Genomic DNA, 19,496 nt, shown 5'->3' with positions numbered 1-19,496 from the left:
GATATGGCCATAAAATTTAAACAAGTCAGCATCTTATTTAATTTTTTAATATTAAGCATGCTAACAATGTAAACTGTTTGTCATGTAGACATTTTTCGTTGGTGACTTAACGGTAGGGACCAATTGATTGCAAGTTGAAAATAACAGCGACCAAATTGACTACTATCAAAATGTGGGGACCAAATTAACTATGACTCCAAAATGTAAGGACCAAAATAGTATTTTTGCCTAATAATAATAATACTTGTCTTATTTTTACCACATTAGACTAAGGACTATAGATTGGTGAAATTTCAACCAAAAATAAAAGAGTAACTCTACCAAATAAACACAACAATTTTTATAATAATTGTATTGATAAGTTTTTACTTGTTTTTATCTAAGTCTATAATTGGCATCACCTTTGTCACTTCAAAATTTGTAAAATATTTTGTTAAACTTATTGGAAGTAAATAATAATAAAAATTTAGCATGGCCCACAAAAATGGGTCTAAATAGAAGAAAATTTGGTCAGAAAGTCTATAAACATTTAAAAAATTTATAAATATATATATATATATATGTATATATATTTAACACTTCCTGATATGACAGATTGTTCAGATGAAAACCAGCTTGCCACATCAACATGTGTATAAACAATATTATCAAATTTTTTGTGCATTGCCCCAGACTACTTGTCTGGTTTCTCAAAAAAAAAAAAAAAAAAAAAAAAAAAAAAAAAACTAACTAACTAAACTGTGTATTTGAGATTTGGAAATTTGCTTATTGGTGCAAGAAACCTATTGGAAATTTGGAATAGAAAAATTTGCCATAGCCTTCCATTTATAGTTTCTCATACTTCAATAGTCCAAAAGCTAACGCTTCTTTCAAGATTTCATTTATAGTCTTTTTTTTTTTTTTTTTTGGTAAAAAGATTTCATTCATAGTCTCTCATACTTCAGTAGTCCAAAGTCTAACTCTTCTTTCAAAATCAAGAGACACAAAGAAGTCATCCTAAACTAAAAGAGTAATGTTTAAAATGCCAAAGCTATAACTATTTTACCTTTTTTTTTTTTTTTTTTGAAGTAATGTTAAAAATGCCAAAGCCACTAACTATTTTACAATTTTTTTTAAAAAAAATTGTTGATGTGTTAGGTGGTTATTAGTAAATAAAAATGTAATGTCAAACGAAATCAGTAAGAATTTGTTACATTAACAGTTTGTAAAAATGTTATAAAATAGTTTGTTAATAGCATTACTCATGATACATTCACAACAAATCCTAAGACTTTTTTGGCTTACCAACAAGTTATTATTGGTTTTAATTTGGATCTACCATTGAAATTATTTTTTTACCCACTAGTAATAATTTTCCATCTAAGAATATGTTTTGAAAATGTTATGGACATAACATTTTTCTAAGTAAAATTAACAATAAATCTAAGGGCATATTAATTTCATATTCAATTAATGTATAAAATTATTATAACTAGTGATAGACATATGTGAATGTAATTTCTTCTCAAAAAAAATATGAATATAATTTTTTTTGGATATATCTATAGTTGGTAATGATAGGATTTGAGTCATAGATTATGATGGTGAACCAAAAATTGGACCATCTCCAGTTCATCTATAGTGTCGTCCAAGTTTAGAAAAGTTGTCCCACTATGAGAAGGTCGCCTAAGTGTAAGAAGGTCGTCCAGCATGAAAGCACTTGGACAACCTCTCAACACTTAGAAATTATCAAAGTAAATTTATGTTCGAGAGCTTATAATTTAGACCACGTTCTACTATTCTGAAGTATAAGCAAAATCTTTATTCATCGCTCTAAGTTTCCACTAAGTTCTTAACTGCCATAGTAGTTGTGAAAGTTAAGTCTGAACCTTTCTAACTTCCATCTACGTTGAGGAAGTTACTAAACAAGTAACCACTCCAAAGCTCACTATAAAAAGACTCATCCACATCAAATGAAGGTAAGTTTCCATCACTCCTAAAGTTAGAATTCTTGAGTTCTAGAGAAAAAACTAATTTAAGCATCAAATGGTTCTTAGCTGGTTCATCCTAGTCACATTTGATCTTGTGTTTCATTCTTTTTAGGCCTTCTAAGCAACCACCAGCCCACACCAACCCATTGAAGTCTGGATTATTCAGCCTACTAATTTTTTGGGCACTATCAGATTATATTTATTGTAAATAATAAAAGGTGTCAATCGGGTTATAAGAGTTTTTTTGTTATGTAATTGTGATGTTATTCTCATTGTAAATTAACAACTTGCCAAGATGTAAAATTGGACAATTTCATCTATATTCTATGGTATAGTTGTCAAATTAAACAAGCAACAGTGAAATAAAAAGTTAGAATCAGTTGTGAGTTCCTGTTAATTCAACTGGTAAAATTTTGTATAGTTGAATAAAAAATTTAGAATTCAATCCCCGCTTACTCTAAAAACCAATTGATATATTTGTCTAATAATAAAAAAACTATTATTAAGAACGGATACCATAAATTAAAAACCTCTCAAAAAATAGTTAAAATCAATTGTAAAAATATTTTAGTTAGCCCTACAAATTCCAAAATAGAAGGAATTTAAAAAAAAAAAATGATTAATACGATACTTCTTCTCCTAGTGCTATACTGACATAGATCAGTAATTGATTACACACTTCACCCCGACCGAGAAACGAAACGATACCTTTCCGACACCGAAGGCTTCTAATGCGTGCACAAGAACTTAAACATGGTCCCCTTGTCTCTTCTTATTTATATAGATTAGGAAGGTCCCCCACGTGGTCCCACGTGAGCACCGATACTTCACTGACTCTGAAAGAGTTCCCAGTTCCCTACATTCACTGATTTCAAAATAAATCCAAATACAGCAACTTCTTCGTCAATCCCATTTTTGTCTTTTTATTCCTTAAATTCTCTTTGTCTCTCTCTCTCTCTCTCTCTCTCAATTCTTATCTCATAGACTCATAGTATATTTATGATATATCTGTGCTTTTTATTTTCCCCACAGTTTCTCGAGAAACAAACAGAGTGAGAGAGAAGTTGAATCATGACGACGACGACGAGGCTTAACGATGTGGTTAAATCCCCGGCTTTCGTCAAAATTACAGTGATTGCCCTTCTCTCCCTCTCCCTCTTCTTCCTCTTCAACCCTTTCTCTTCCTCCTACAACCCTTCTCTCATCTTCTCCTCTCTCCCTCTTCTCCTCTCCAATACGACACCGTCTTCTCCACCCCCTCTTCCGACTACGCTTCACGAAACGACGACAACGACGTCATCTCCTCCGCCTCCGCCTCCACCGTCTCCGTCGCCGCCTCCTCCTCCGCCGCCGAAGCCTCCGAAGATGGACATGTTGATAAGGATGGGGATAGTAGACGAGAATGGCGCGATGTCGACTGATTTCGAGGTCGGCGAGATCGACGAGGGTTTTGACGACGAGGAGTTAGAGTATGAGAGAGAAAAAGAGAAAGAGAAAGAGAAGGAGAAAGAGAGGAATGGTGGTAAGAGGGTTAAGGTTGAGAAGTTTAAGGTGTGCGAGGATAAAAGTCTGAGCCACTATGTGCCGTGTTTGGACAATGTGGAGGAGATTAAGCGCTTGCATTTGAGTGAGAGTGTTGAAAAATACGAGCGGCATTGTCCTCCTCAGCCCTTGGATTGCGTGGTGCCGAGGCCCGAGGGATACCAAGTTAGGATACCTTGGCCTCAGAGCCGAAACCAGGTTACTTTCATTTCCACCAATCAAATATGCCTGCTTTCTCTGGTTATTTTATTATATTGTTTAATAAATTGTGATTACTATTCATAATTCATTATGATTATTGTTTTTTAATTAGTTGTTTGAGTGATTTAAGGTAGAATTGTTTGTGATCGCGTAGTTAACAATTCGGAAATGATGGATTGTGTGTATAAAGTCTAGAGCCCGTTTGGTAATGCGTTTTCAAATTGCACTTTTTCAAATTATGAGCTTTTTTGAACTTCATTATAGAATTTGCCTCTAGATAATATGAGATTGATTGATTTACAAAAGTAAATTATTCTTGAGAAGCTAGAGATAGAACCGAATTGATGATATTTAGAAGGAAAAAAAAAAGTTTATGTTAGGGACTTTTGGTGGCAAGGAAAACCAATTACTCAGCTGTTACATCTCCATAGTTATTCAGTCTGTGGTACATTACCGTTTCATCTTGTTCACACCTTTGGGGGACTTTTAGCTTTTTTCACTAACTATGAGATAGAATTGCAGGTGTGGTTGACTAATGTTCCCCGTACAAGTCTGTTTGAAGCTAAAGGTAGTCAAAAATGGATATCAATAAAAAATAATATGTACGTTTTTCCAGGAGGTGGAAGGGTGATTAGTCACTTGGATCGGATTTCTAAGGTCAGTCTTTTCTGTAATTCTCATTACATATTAGTATGCATGTGCATGACATTGATTGCTGTCTCTTTAATTGAATGCACAGATGATTCCCGACATTGGTTTTGGCCAAAAGACCCGAGTAGCATTGGACATTGGTAGTGGAGTAGCAGATTTTGGTGCCCTTTTGATGCAACGTAATGTGACCACTCTGTCAATAGCGCCAAAAGACGAATATGCAAACCAGATTCAGTTTGCTCTAGAACGTGGTGTGCCTGCCATGGTAGCTACATTTGCTACGCATCGTCTGTTGTATCCTAGCCAGGCTTTTGACTTCATCCATTGTTCAGAATGTGGAGTTAATTGGGCCCAAAATGGTACACTCCCTTTTCCCCCTTGTATATATAGCATTAAAGACATTTTTGGCTTCTAATATTTGATCTGTAGCTCTTTTCTGATTTTCTTTATCAGGATGCTCTAGGTCTATTTCCAGCTTGTTGATGAATTAAAAGCTTATTTTTTTTTAGTATTGGTACATATCTGAAGTGACTCTCAGCCAAGGGCCTTGTAGCTCAGTGGCATTACCTGGTCTCCTTTATAAGGAGAACCAGGGTTCAAATCCCCCTCCCCAAGTTGTTGTGTGTGTATATACACACACACACATATATATGCAGTGATTCTCGGCAACACAATTTTCTCTTCAAAACAAATAAATAAAAAGGGAGTAAAAATAAAAAGGGATTGTAAATGTATTTGATACTGTTTTGCTGAATCTGTTGACATTGATAATCCATTTTCATTGGCCTGGATGCAGATGGAATTATGCTACTTGAAGCCAACAGGATGCTAAGGGCAGGAGGATATTTTATTTGGGCAGCAGAGGCTGTTTATAAACGTGAAGAAAACCTACGAGAACAATGGAGAGGTAGCTCACAATGAATGTTCTTCTAGGTTTTTTGTCTTATTCAGCACTTGTTAGTTATTAGTTTGTTGCTGTGCAGTCTCATAATCTTTGTTTCATTTTATTATCTTCTCCACCCCCCCCCCCCCCCCCCCCACCCCAAACAACCAAACCAAAAATTTTCCTCTTCTGGTGATAATTTTCCTATTTATCTTACAGATTCATATTTGGGCTTATTTATTTACACTTTCAGGAATAGAGAACTTGGCTACTCGCATTTGTTGGGAACTAGTAAAGAAGGAGGGATATCTTGCTGTATGGCGAAAACCTTTGAATAACAGCTGCTATCTTAATCGTGCTGGTGAAGTGCAACCTCCATTGTGTGATTCTGACGATGATCCAGACAAAGTTTGGTATGACTTTCACACCCTTGACTTCACTTTTAGTGAATGTATGGATTTCACATATGCCAATTTAAATTAAATATACAGACAGATAGTGTAAATGTGCTCTTTAGCGCATGACCCTTGATGCTGCGATAGTCTTTCTGAAATTGATCTTTTAGAGTTTAATATTTTAGTTCTGGCTATAAATTGCCTTTTATTTAGAATGGTTTCCACAATTTTGCCTTAGGGATAAAATGATTTTAGCCTGTCTTTTGTTGAGTTGAGTCATATAGAATGAAACGTTCATTGTTTGTCATCTTTTCTATGTTTAAGCTTGAATTAATTATTTAAGAGAGAGGAATTCTGTAGGGTGTGACTGCATTTACAGCATGAAGCAACTTAAGGAAAATAATAGGAATGTAATGATAATCTGGCTATTAAAATAAATAAAGGAGAAACAAAGTATTCCAAATCTTCATTAAGATTCTCATATAACTTTTGTAAAGGCAAGAATTTTGGTTGGAACCAAGAAGTTTTCTTTGTACTTCAATATAACTGTTCTGTGAGAAAAGATAGGGAAATATGTTTTGTATTAAATTTCTGCATGTTAATTTAACAACAATTTCTGGTAGTTGTTAATCTAGTTGCTTTATTGGACATACGTTATGCTTTTCATTTTCAACATCCCACAAGAGCTCAATAAGGCTTAACAAGCTATGAAGGAGAAGACTGTCAAAATAAATAATATGGAACAACTTTTATACTTTTTGCAGGTATGTTAATTTGAGAACATGCATCACTCGATTACCAGAGAATGGATATGGAGCTAATGTTACTACATGGCCTTCACGCCTTCATTATCCACCAGACAGGCTCCAGAGCATAGAGATGGATGCCTACATATCCAGAAAGGAAATCTTCAAGGCAGAGTCAAAGTATTGGAATGAGATAATCACTGGTTATGTTGGTGCTTTTCACTGGAGAGAATTCAAATTAAGAAATGTGTTAGACATGAGAGCTGGATATGGAGGGTATATCATTCTAACAACTCTTGATATCTTTGCCATATTCTTGCATAGTAATTGGATGTTTTATAAACCCTCTCCATTTTCAGTATTCCTTTTAACCTTAAAGAAAATGGAAATCATTTTACTGTGGCAGGTTTGCAGCTGCACTGCATGACCTTGAGATTAATTGCTGGGTTATGAATGTTGTTCCAGTTAGTGGCCCCAATACCTTGCCTGTCATATATGACCGTGGACTTATTGGAGTTAGGCATGATTGGTATGTACTAATCACCTTCAAGTATCTATTTTGAAAATTGCTGCTGCTTTCATACTTGCCCTTGGTAGTTTCATCGCCTCTTTTCAAACTCCATACAGCAGTTTATCAAGAGCCATTTGTTTGTTACTTAAATACAAAGGAAAGAATGGCCATTTTGGTCCAACCTAAATTGTGAAAATAATGACGTTTTCTATGGTAACAAATAAATCTCTCACAAACAATTGACCTGGATTTCTGGAAAGCACTTGTCAAAGTAAACTTTGTATAAAAAATGAGAAACTGTAAGACTATCATGTTGTTGTATAAGAGGAAGCAAGACATCAGTAGGACTATTGAAGCACACATGAAAATTTTGGATGCTGATAACGTTTTCAAACTGTAATTTTTCACTTTAATTGTTCACAGTTTCCTACATGTGACTGGATATTTATAAAAGATATTTCAGTGGATGCTTTTAGAAGTTGTGATAAATGATAAACTTTCCACATTGCTTCTTCTTGTTACTAAAAACTTGGACTTAAGTTGTAATGCTTGAAATTCTTATTCTAGGTGCGAACCATTTGACACTTATCCTAGAACATATGACCTGTTGCATGCAAATGGTCTCTTCTCTGTTGAAAAAAAGAGGTATGAATTTTGCTCTCTCACATTTCCGTTTATTTTGTTTGTGGATGCAAACCTCATTTTATACTCTAGTACATACTAACTTTTCGCCAAATGTTATATGTCAGGCAAAGATGTGATTTCTCAACCATCATGCTTGAGATGGATCGGATGCTAAGACCAGATGGGCGTGTCTATATACGTGACACAATAGCTGTTATTGGTGAAGTAAATGAAATTGCATCTGCCCTGGGATGGGTGCCGCAACTACGCGAAACTGGCGAGGGACCCCATTCAAGCTGGAGGATCTTAATATGTGATAAACGTATGTGACCTGCTTCATAGTGTGAAACCAGTAGTGAGTTCTTAATATCTTTCTTGCCCTCATTGTGATTCGTCCTCACTGTGGAAGGAGTCTCCCTGAAAGCTCACCAAGATTGAAAGCACTGCGACTAACTATACAACAGATTCTTTCTCCAATGTAACCAATGTTACATCAGATTGGTCATGAATAGCAGATTAGCGTGATGGCCCATAATTCACAATATGATATTTTGAATAATAATAATTTTAAAAGAAAAGAAAAGGTTTTGTTTTTATGATGTACCATATGGATTGATAGGTTATATAAGATCTGTTGCGTACTTCTAATAAAAACTGTCTCTAAGTTACTTCTTTGTTTCTGTTTGTCCAGAAGAAAGGAAGAAGAAAAACAAAAAACAAAGACGGAAAAAGCATATAAACTAGGGGACAGTGGCATCTAAACCCAGATAGAAGCAGGGCTGGTTGGACATGAGATTGTCCAATTAACTGGGCAGGGTCTCTGCAAAGCTTTCTTGGTTACCAGCTGCCGTCTTCATTGAATGCTATTATTTTTCGTTTCACCTTGATGAATGCCGTGAATTGTCCCTGATTGTCTTGTATATTATGGCCACTTCCCAACACATAGTACTTTGTTAGAGAAGGAACTGAAAAAAGAAAAAAAAAAGACTTGCTTGAAATCAGTTTTGGTAAAAACTTTTGGAACGCCCAAAGCCTTTGCTGCTGAGCACACTTCTCATTCTTAAAAGAGTCTTGATTATTAGAGCTGTAACACAGATTAGCTCTGTGATGTACAAATGATTTGTTTGGTCTCTGATAAACTCGCCTATGACTTGTGAAAAATTGCTTGGAGAAGAGCTTCATAAGTCAATTTTCAACCTACACATAAGAAAGACACTTTAAACTTGTTGCAAGGCAGGTCTTAATGGATATTTACACTAAGAGAGCTGAGGATTGGTTACCAAGTTATTTGGGAGGCCATATCAGTATCATGGAGTCTAGCTATTGGTTCTCTTTCTTTCTTTTCTTTTTATAGCTTGCCAAATAATTCATCAAAGAGAAGCATAGCATAGAATTAGATCTCCATCGTCTCTGCCTTTTGCATTCAGGGCAAAGGGGACTAGATGCCTCTCTTGTGACTAAAAAGCTTTCAAAATGCATTCCCTAGATGGTTAGGAGTTAGGACGGAAAAAGATGAATACCAACATTTCATTAGGTAAGATTAAGGCTTACAATATACAAACTAACCAGCGGCTACATCTGTTGTAACACTCATCTGATCAGTCCAAATTTTACAATAGCATTTACAGTAAAAGGAGGTTAAGAAAAAGGCATGAAATCTTCTAGTCCGCACAAACCATACTTCTAGCACTCCGAGGAGTTTTTTAAAGATTTGCTGCAAAGAATGCACTAGAAACTGGAATTTGGATCTCTTTGGTTTCAAACAATTCTCACAATACTCTGTTTGGGACCACAAGAAGAATAGGTGTATCAAGTTACTTTCGATTTGGCTCAATAGAACGAAATCATCAAGATCTGAATATAGTTAGCTTTCATATGGCAAATCCAATGAATAAGAAATTCGTGCAAAATAATGTTTTAATAGAAGCACAAAGCCGATTTGTTTTAGATTGTGGAACTTGTTGGCATGGGTTTGTGTGTTTCAAACACTTTGCTTTGTTGCTTGTCACACATTGGTTAGGAATAAGCCTATTGTTTACCTTAAAAGATATCTTAAGATAGTGGGCGTAGTATTGAACTTAGACTTATGTATATCACACACATGACCATATAACTGGTATGACCGTTTGATTGGCTTGTTGGAGTGCATAATGACTATTGGACACATCTCTCAGCTCTCTTTTTCTTCCAAAGAATTTTTTGCATTTGTGTTTTGGTTCAAGGAAAGGCATTTTAAACAATTGTTCTTAAATCTTCATCTTTGGGAGTGTGTCCATTGTGAAGGTTGACACTATAGCTTACTCTTGAGGGATTATTCTACCAAGAGAGTCAATCTCACCAAGCTCTACTTTGTGGCACAAATCAACCTTTGAAGAAAACTCTTTTGCATTATTCTATAGTTTTGTGAGATCTTTCTAACTTTCTCTTTTAATTTCCATACTTGGTAATTTTGTAGGGTTTGTAGTATTGAATCAAAACTTGTTTTTCACTAAAATATATCCAACAAAATTCCCTCCAGTTGGGCTGGGCTTGTTTTTACTTTTTGGCTCTTCCATAAGAGGCTATTCTTGAAATTCTAGGTACAGCTTCGAATAAAAAAATCATAAGTAAGACGGTATTTCTGAAACAATAAATCTTAACTAAACCTTAGTTCAATTTGTTGGCATTCTAGTATCTTCCATAAGATTAAAATCTCCTATCACTTATCAGGAAAGGAAAAAAAATGTAAAAAAGAAAAGGAAAATGGAAACAACTAATCCTGGGCCAGGAACCCAATAAAGAAGCAGCACTGGGACGCACTCTCTGGTCAGAGCAGAAACCAGGCTATCTTCCACGCTTCCCCAAAACCTGCTGGATATGTTTAAAGTATGTTAAATTTTCCCGGCCAGAAGATTTGAAAAGCTTCGTAAAGCACCCAGCGACAACAGCTCCAATTTCCTTTTTCATGTTCAACCAAAGTACGTTCCTCCTCATCCTTCAATTTCAAACTAAGCATCAAATTGAAACAAATGGATATAACAAGAAATAAAGGCTTATGGGCATGGCTTTGGTAAGCAGTAAGCGTAAGAACATCATGGACCAGCCATTGGAATGTTATGTTACATAAAGCCAGCAAGAGTAACAAAGTGGGCCTGACATTGTCATTTCATATAGGGAAAATTACACCTCCCACTCTTGAGGTATAGAGAAACGACAGTAAATTGGATAACATACGGGCAAATAGGGATTTCAAAGATAAACCATGGACAAATTATAAACATCATCACTTAAGCAAAGGCAAGTTAGTCTACAAATATAGGGCAACTCAAGCGTAAAATAGGGATTTCATTGTATTTAGCTCAAGAAGGGGACTATCATTTTACAGAACTTTGGAGGCCACTGTCATTTCCTAAAACATCAAGGGAGGTTAGCATAATTTTCCCCATTCATATATCATTCAAGAGAAAAAGTTCATGTCATTTCATAGATGAGATGTACTAATGGTTAGTTTCAGAGTTACACTAATGATTCACAAAAGACTTACAACAAGATGAGAGTTGGAGCAAAGCAAATCTTTCAACAAAGCTAGACATATTTTAAATTTGGGTGCCAAAAACCATTAGAATGCCTTTTCAGCCTAACAAAAAGATTTTAGTTTATCACAATAAAGATTTCACTAGACAATGAATTATGATCAAGAACTCATATCCCAAGTCAGGAGAATAATCATTGCTTCAGATCAGCATACCAAGAAAACCCAGAACTTGCCTATGACTTCATCGAAGAATCCTTGTGGGCAGCAGTATTAACCTGTTTGGAGAGATAAGCTTCATAGATTTCCACTATTAGCCGAGGATCCTTCTCCACCAGCTCTGCATACTCTTCCCGTTTAGTAAGCTTATCCATGTTGTCTGTGATCACTGACAAAGCTGCATCAAGCATAAGCTTGGCATTGTGCTGGTGTGCTATGGCATAGCTCAGCATTGAATTCTCCCAGTTCAGTTTCGACACAAAGAACTTCTCACAATAAGCCTTGAGATGCTTTACCTGGTATTTTTCAGCCAATACTAAAAGGTCATAAGCCATTTGCTCATCAAGGCATGCTTCAGCAGTGTACATATAGTTGACAAAGGCGCGTAAGGCATCATATGATACATCACCAATCTTGATGGTGCCACTCCGGCTTTCTTCCATCTCATTCTCAAGCATCGCTTTGAACACTGGGGAACGGCTTATCTGATAAAATAAAAAAATGTTCGAAGAAGTTAAAGCCCTGAAATTTCTGTCCCAGCAGGAAATAGCACAGCCGAAATATATGCACTGCATTAACATACGGGATTGGAACAAGTGCAAATACAATACGAACATGTTCAATCATAGGTATTAGCATTCTCTCCCTTTGAAATGAATCTATTTCAAGGTTTAGATTAGACATTACAAATTTAAAGGTGTACGCCAGATATAAAAGGAAAAAGTTATTTCCAAACTGGTTCGGACAAAAATTCATCCAAACCACCACAGTAGGATTGATAAAGCCATTCACATGCATGTACTTCTAGTCACATAGCTTCTTTAGACTCCTAGAGAGTCATGTGACTTGTTTAAATACTATACATGGAAGGTTTTATGAGCCGCCACATGATGAGTTGGAGCAAATTCCTCCAAACCCGTATAGAGGAAAATTGTGTCCAAAATAAAATCTCCATTTGTTTCAATAAAAAACCTTATGTGAAGATAGTTCTTCATGTTTTTCAATGTTTTGTAGCATCATAAAATAAAATAGTTAAAGAAATACTATCTTTTATGACTTATTTCTAAATTTTTTAGAAAACAACTATATTTTATGACAAGCTAAACAAGGAAAGTTTCAAACTCATTTAAGGTAGGTTTGCTACCATAAAAGAAAAATGAGATAGTTTTATAGAAAGCAATTTTTGTAAAATGACTCATTTTCTTGAAAACATTAACCAAACAAACAGAGCATTAATGATTAACCATGAAGTAGACTCTGAATTTCCCCATTTCACTTAAAATGTGAGAGTACCCTGTACATTAATTGTTTGATCAAATATAATCACCTCACTGCAGCAAACAATATATGCCTATATATATGCTCCCATTTTACACGTAGCCAAAGATTAAATCACTAATCAAACTTGATTATTCACAGTCTAGTACACTAAAGTTGCAATTTTTACAAATTAAAGTTACAAAAAATCAGAAACTGTTACTGACCAGTACGGCCTTATGGGCCGGGACGGGGATGAGGGGCCCAGAAGAGGAGCCATCGTCGGAGGAAGCAACGAGAACGACGTCGGTGAAGCAAGGCCCATTGGGCCTAGAGAGGTGTTGGGGATCGAAGGGAGACCAGAACCTGAGAAAAGCGACTTTGGCTTTCAAGTCTTCGATCTCTCTCTTGCGATCCTCCTCCGTCTCGTTGGCCTCTTCGTAACACTCTTTGCACGTGCCGGAGTCACGTGTCTCGTACGACGCTTGGCACGACAGGCACTTCATCGTCGTCGCGATCATACTCTCCGTTTGAGTGGCATTGTCGAAAGATACGAGCGGCATTGTCCTCCTCAGCCCTTGGATTGCGTGGTGCCGAGGCCCGAGTGATATCAACTGAGGATACCTTGGCCTCAGAGCAACCAGGTTACTTTCATTTCCACTAATCGAATATGCCTGCTTTTCTGGTTATTTTATTATATTGTTTTATAAAGTGTGATTACTATTCATAATCCATTATGATTATTGTTTTTTAGTTAGTTGTTTTGAGTGGTTTAAGGTAGAATTGTTTGTGATCGCGTAGTTAACAATTCGGAAATGATGGATTATGTGTTTAAAGTCTAGAGCCCGTTTGGTAACGCGTTTTCAAATTATGAGCTTTTTTGAACTTCATTATAGAATTTGCCTCTAGATAATATGAGATTGATTGACTTACAAAAGTAATGTATTCTTGAGAAGCTAGAGATAGAACCGAATTGATGATATTTAGAAGGGAAAAAAAAAAAGTTTATGTTAGGGAGTTTTGGTGGCAAGGAAAACCAATTACTCAGCTGTTACAACTTACAAGAACTGATTTGTCTCCAATTAAGTGTTCATTCTATTTAAAACATTTTCCATACTTATTCAGTCTGTGGTACATCACTGTTTCATCTTGTTCAGACCTTTGGGGGACTTTTATTTTTTTGTTAACTATGAGATAGAATTGCAGGTGTGGTTGACTAATGTTCCCCGTACAAGTCTGTTTGAAGCTAAAGGTAGTCAAAAATGGATATCGATAAAAAACAATATGTACGTTCTTCCAGGAGGTGGAAGGGCAATTAGTCACTTGGATCGGATTTCTAAGGTCGGTCTGTTCTGTAATTCTCATTACATATTAGTATGCATGTGCATGACATTGATTGCCGTCTCTTTAATTGAATGTGCAGATGATTCCCGACATTGGTTTTGGCCAAAAGACCCGAGTAGCATTGGACATTGGTAGTGGAGTAGCAGATTTTGGTGCCCTTTTGATGCAACGTAATGTGACCACTCTGTCAATAGCACCAAAAGACGAATATGCAAACCAGATTCAGTTTGCTCTAGAACGTGGTGTGCCTGCCATGGCAGCTACATTTGCTACACGTCGTCTGTTGTATCCTAGCCAGGCTTTTGACTTCATCCATTGTTCAGAATGTGGAGTTAATTGGGCCCAAAATGGTACTCCCTTTTCCCCCTTGTATATATAGCATTAAAGACATTTTTGGCTTCTAATATTTGATCAGTAGCTCTTTTCTGATTTTCTTTATCAAGATGCTCTAGGTCTATTTCCAGCCTGTTGATAAATTAAAAGCTTATTTTTTTGTGAGTATTGGAACATGTCTGAAGTGACTTTCAGCCAAGGGCCTTGTAGCTCAGTGGCATTACCTGGTCTCCTTTATAAGGAGAACCAGGGTTCAAATCCCCCTCCCCAAGTTGTTGTGTGTGTATACACACACACACACACACATATATATGCAGTGATTCTCGGCAACACAATTTTTTTTTTCACGATTTTCTCTTCAAAACAAATAAATGAAAAGGGAGTAAAAATAAAAAGGGATTGTAAATGTATTTGATACTGTTTTGCTGAATCTGATGACATTGATAATCCATTTTCATTGGCCTGGATGCAGATGGAATTATGCGACTTGAAGCCAACAGGATGCTAAGGGCAGGAGGATATTTTATTTGGGCAGCAGAGGCTGTTTATAAACGTGAAGAAAACCTACGAGAACAATGGAGAGGTAGCTCACAATGAATGTTCTTCTAGGTTTTTTGTCTTATTCAGCACTTGTTAGTTATTAGTTTGTTGCTGTGCAGTCTCATAATCTTTGTTTCATTTTATTATCTTCCCCCCCCCCCCCACCCCAAACAACCAAACCAAAAATTTTCCTCTTCTGGTGATAATTTTCCTATTTATCTTACAGATTCATATTTGGGCTTATTTATTTACACTTTCAGGAATAGAGAACTTGGCTACTCGCATTTGTTGGGAACTAGTAAAGAAGGAGGGATATCTTGCTGTATGGCGAAAACCTTTGAATAACAGCTGCTATCTTAATCGTGCTGGTGAAGTGCAACCTCCATTGTGTGATTCTGACGATGATCCAGACAAAGTTTGGTACGACTTTCACACTTCACTTTTAGTGAATGTATGGATTTCACATATGCCAATTTAAATTAAATATACAGACAGATAGTGTAAATGTGCTCTTTAGCGCATGACCCTTGATGCTACGATAGTCTTTCTGAAATTGATCTTTTAGAGGTTAATATTTCAGTTCTGGCTATAAATATTGAAATTATAACAAAACATTGCCTTTTATTTAGAATGGTTTCCACAATTTTGCCTTAGGGATAAAATGATTTTAGCCTGTCTTTTGTTGAGTTGAGTCATATAGAATGAAACGTTCATTCTTTGTCATCTTTTCTATGTTTAAGCTTGAATTAATTATTTAAGAGAGAGGAATTCTGTAGGGTGTGACTGCATTTACCGCGTGAAGCAACTTAAGGAAAATAATAGGAATGTAGTGATAATCTGGCTATTAAAATAAATAAAGGAGAAACAAAGTATTCCAAATCTTCATTAAGATTCTCATATAACTTTTGTAAAGGCAAGAATTTTGGTTGGAACCAAGAAGTTTTCTTTGTACTTCCATATCACTGTTCTGTGAGAAAAGATAGGGAAATATGTTTTGTATTAAATTTCTGCATGTTAATTTAACAACAATTTCTGGTAGTTGTTAATCTGGTTGCTTTATTGGACAAACATTATGCTTTTCATTTTCAACATCCCAAAAGAGCTCAATAGGGCTTAACAAGCTATGAAGGAGAAGACTGTCAAAATAAATAATATGTAACAACTTCTATACTTTTTGCAGGTATGTTAATTTGAGAACATGCATCACTTGATTACCAGAGAATGGATATGGAGCTAATGTTACTACATGGCCTTCACGCCTTCATTATCCACCAGACAGGCTCCAGAGCATAGAGATGGATGCCTACATATCCAGAAAGGAAATCTTCAAGGCAGAGTCAAAGTATTGGAATGAGATAATCACTGGTTATGTTGGTGCTTTTCACTGGAGAGAATTCAAATTAAGAAATGTGTTAGACATGAGAGCTGGATATGGAGGGTATATCATTCTAACAACTCTTGATATCTTTGCCATATTCTTGCATAGTAATTGGATGTTTTATAAACCTTCTTCTTTTTCAGTATTCCTTTTAACCTTAAAGAAAATGGAAATCATTTTACTGTGGCAGGTTTGCAGCTGCACTGCATGACCTTGAGATTAATTGCTGGGTTATGAATGTTGTTCCAGTTAGTGGCCCCAATACCTTGCCTGTCATATATGACCGTGGACTTATTTGAGTTAGGCATGATTGGTATGTACTAATCACCTTCAAGTATCTGTTTTGAAAATTGCTGCTGCTTTCGTACTTGCCCTTGGTAGTTTCATAGCCTCTTTTCAAACTCCATACAGCAGTTTATCAAGAGCCATTTGTTTGTTACTTAAATACAAAGGAAAGAATGGCCATCTTGGTCCAACCTAAATTGTGAAAATAATGACGTTTTCTATGGTAACAAATAAATCTCTCACAAACAATTGACCTGGATTTCTGGAAAGCACTTGTCAAAGTAAACTTTGTATAAAAAATGAGAAACTGTGACTATCATGTTGTGGTATAAGAGGAAGCAAGACATCAGTAGGACTATTGAAGCACACATGAAAATTTTGGATGCTGATATCGTTTTCAATCTGTAATTTTTCACTTTAATTGTTCACAGTTTCCTACATGTGACTGGATATTTATAAAAGATATTTCAGTGGATGCTTTTAGTAGTTGCGATAAATGATAAACTTACCACATTGCTTCTTCTTGTTACTAAAAACTTGGACTTAAGTTGTAATGCTTGAAATTCTTATTCTAGGTGCGAACCATTTGACACTTATCCTAGAACATATGACCTGTTGCATGCAAATGGTCTCTTCTCTGTTGAAAAAAAGAGGTATGAATTTTGCTCTCTCACATTTCCGTTTATTTTTCTTGTGGATGCAAACCTCATTTTATACTCCAGTACATACTAACTTTTCGCCAAATGTTATGTGTCAGGCAAAGATGTGATTTCTCAACCATCATGCTTGAGATGGATCGGATGCTAAGACCAGATGGGCGTGTCTATATACGTGACACAATATCTGTTATTGGTGAAGTAAATGAAATTGCATCTGCCCTGGGATGGGTGCCGCAACTACGCGAAACTGGCGAGGGACCCCATTCAAGCTGGAGGATCTTAATATGTGATAAACGTATGTGACCTGCTTCATAGTGTGAATCCAGTAGTGAGTTCTTAATATCTTTCTTGCCCTCATTGTGATTCGTCCTCACTGTGAAAGGAGTCTCCCTGAAAGCTCATCAAGATTGAAAGCACTGCGACTAACTATACCACAGATTCTTTCTCCAATTTGACCAATGTTACATCAGATTGGTCATGAATAGCAGATTAGCGTGATGGCCCATAATTCACAATATGATATTTTGAATAATTATAATTTTAAAAGAAAAGAAAAGGTTTTGTTTTTATGATGTACCATATGGATTGATAGGTTTTATAAGATCTGTTGCGTACTTCTAATAAAAACTGTCTCTAAGTTACTTCTTTGTTTCTGTTTGTACAGAAGAAAGGAAGAAGAAAAACAAAAAACAAAGAAGGAAAAAGCATATAAGCCAGGGGACAGTGGCATCTAAACCTAGATAGAAGCAGGGCTGGTTGGACATGAGATTGTCCAATTAACTGGGCAGGGTCTCTGCAAAGCTTTCTTGGTTACCAGCTGCCTTCTTCATTGAATGCTATTATTTTTCGTTTCACCTTGATGAATGCCGTGAATTGTCCCTGTTTGTCTTGTATATTATGGCCACTTCCCAACACATAGTACTTTGTTAGAGATGGAACTGAAAAAAAAAAAAAAAAAAAAAAAAAAAAAAAAAAAAAAAAAAGACTTGCTTGAAATCAGTTTTGGTAAAAACTTTTGGAACGCCCAAAGCCTTTGTTGCTGAGCACACCTCTCATTCTTAAAAGAGTCTTGATTATTAGAACTGTAACACAGATTAGCTCTGTGATGTACAAATGATTTGTTTGGTCTCTGATAAACTCGCCTATGACCTGTGAAAAATTGCTTGGAGAAGAGCTTCATAGGTTTTTTTCAACCTACACATAGGAAAGACTTTAAACTTGTTGCAAGGCAGGTCTTAATGGATATTTACACTAAGAGAGCTGAGGATTGGTTACCAAGTGATTTGGGAGGCCATATCAGTATCATGAAGACTAGCGATTGGTTCTCTTTCTTTCTTTTCTTTTTTTAGCTTGCCAAATAATCCATCAAAGAGAAGCATCCTTCAACTACTTATAGGGGATAATAGCATAGAATTAGATCTCCATCGTCTCTGCCTTTTGAATTCAGGGCAAAGGGGACTAGATGTCTCTCTTGTGACTAAAAGCTTTCAAAATGCATTCCCTAGATGGTTAGGAGTTAGGACGGAAAAAGATGAATACCAACATTTCATTCGGTAAGATTAAGGCTTACAATATACAAACTAACCAGCGGCTACATCTGTTGTAACACTCATCTGATCAGTCCAAATTTTACAATAGCATTTACATTAAAAGGAGGTTAAGAAAAAGGCATGAAATCTTCTTGTCGGCACAAACCATACTTCTAGCACTCCGAGGAATTTTTTAAAGATTGCTGCAAAGAATTCACTAGAAACTGGAATTTGGATCTCTTTGGTTTCAAACAATTCTCACAATACTCTGTTTGGGACCACAAGAAGAATAGGTGTATGAAGTTACTTTCGTTTTGGCTCAATAGAACGAAATCATCAAGATCTGAATATAGTTAGCTTTTGTATGGCAAATCCAATGAATAAGAAATTCGTGCAAACTAATGTTTTAATAGAAGCACAAAGCCGATTTGTTTGAGATTGTGGAACTTGTTGGCATGGGTTTGTGTGTTTCAAACACTTTGCTTTGTTGCTTGTCACACATTGATTAGGAATAAGCCTATTGTTTACCTTAAGAGATATCTTAAGATAGTGGGCCTAGTATTGAACTTGGACTTATGTATATCACACACATGACCATATAACTGGTATGACCATTTGATTGGCCTGTTTGATTGGCTTGTTGGAGTGCATAATGACCATTGGACACATCTCTCAGCTCTCTTCTTCTTCCAAAGAATTTTTTGCACTTGTGTTTTGGTTCAAGGAAAGGCATTTTAAACAACTATTCTTAAACCTTCATCTTTGGGAGTGTGTCCATTGTGAAGGCCGACACTATAGCTTACTCTTGAGGGGTTATTCTACCAAGAAAGTCAATCGCACCGAGCTCTACTTTGTAGCACAAATCAACCTTTAAAAACAACTCTTCTGCATTATTATATAGTTTTGTGAGATTTTTCT

General features: G+C 36.0%; 2 protein-coding genes across 12 annotated transcripts; one reads left to right on the top strand and one right to left on the bottom strand.

Moving 5' to 3' along the window:
- The first annotated feature begins 2,731 nt into the window (after window positions 1-2,731).
- LOC126700593 (probable methyltransferase PMT10) lies at window positions 2,732-18,092 on the top strand. 11 transcript variants are annotated; one of them, XM_050398798.1, is made up of 10 exons: window positions 2,732-3,710; window positions 4,236-4,370; window positions 4,453-4,723; window positions 5,161-5,271; window positions 5,501-5,660; window positions 6,407-6,664; window positions 6,795-6,917; window positions 7,467-7,544; window positions 7,649-7,845; window positions 17,714-18,092. In XM_050398798.1, the coding sequence occupies exons 1-10, from the start codon at window positions 3,042-3,044 to the stop codon at window positions 17,791-17,793; spliced, it is 2,082 nt and encodes a 693-aa protein (XP_050254755.1). In that variant the 5' UTR covers window positions 2,732-3,041; the 3' UTR covers window positions 17,794-18,092. The 11 variants fall into 11 exon arrangements, 9 of the variants coding, with proteins under 9 accessions (XP_050254755.1, XP_050254759.1, XP_050254762.1 ...); XM_050398802.1 differs by lacking the exon at window positions 17,714-18,092 and adding an exon at window positions 8,218-8,721 and having other exon boundaries at window positions 2,733-3,710; XM_050398799.1 differs by lacking the exons at window positions 7,467-7,544; window positions 7,649-7,845 and adding exons at window positions 16,966-17,043; window positions 17,148-17,344 and having other exon boundaries at window positions 2,734-3,710.
- On the bottom strand, window positions 11,104-13,167 carry LOC126700595 (BTB/POZ domain-containing protein At4g08455-like). The gene is made up of 2 exons (XM_050398807.1): window positions 12,738-13,167; window positions 11,104-11,738 (listed from the first exon to the last, which is right to left on the bottom strand). The coding sequence occupies exons 1-2, from the start codon at window positions 13,071-13,073 to the stop codon at window positions 11,271-11,273; spliced, it is 804 nt and encodes a 267-aa protein (XP_050254764.1). The 5' UTR covers window positions 13,074-13,167; the 3' UTR covers window positions 11,104-11,270.
- Window positions 18,093-19,496: the final 1,404 nt, after the last annotated feature.

The sequence above is a fragment of the Quercus robur genome, chromosome 9 (assembly GCF_932294415.1).
Source record: "Quercus robur chromosome 9, dhQueRobu3.1, whole genome shotgun sequence".
NCBI lineage: Eukaryota > Viridiplantae > Streptophyta > Magnoliopsida > Fagales > Fagaceae > Quercus > Quercus robur.
Note: the sequence above shows the minus strand (reverse complement) of the source record. Positions and strands in the feature narration are given on the sequence as shown.

Bases quoted from the DNA above. Each gene is read 5' to 3' on its own strand.
- LOC126700593 (XM_050398798.1), top strand. From the start codon at position 3,042: ATGACGACGACGACGAGGCTTAACGATGTGGTTAAATCCCCGGCTTTC. The intron at 7,545-7,648 runs GTATGAATTTTG...GTTATATGTCAG, and splicing joins TTCTCTGTTGAAAAAAAGAG to GCAAAGATGTGATTTCTCAA. The intron at 7,846-17,713 runs GTATGTGACCTG...CTGTTTGTACAG, and splicing joins GATCTTAATATGTGATAAAC to AAGAAAGGAAGAAGAAAAAC.
- LOC126700595 (XM_050398807.1), bottom strand. From the start codon at position 13,073: ATGCCGCTCGTATCTTTCGACAATGCCACTCAAACGGAGAGTATGATC. The intron at 11,739-12,737 runs GTCAGTAACAGT...TTATTTTATCAG, and splicing joins CGGCCCATAAGGCCGTACTG to ATAAGCCGTTCCCCAGTGTT.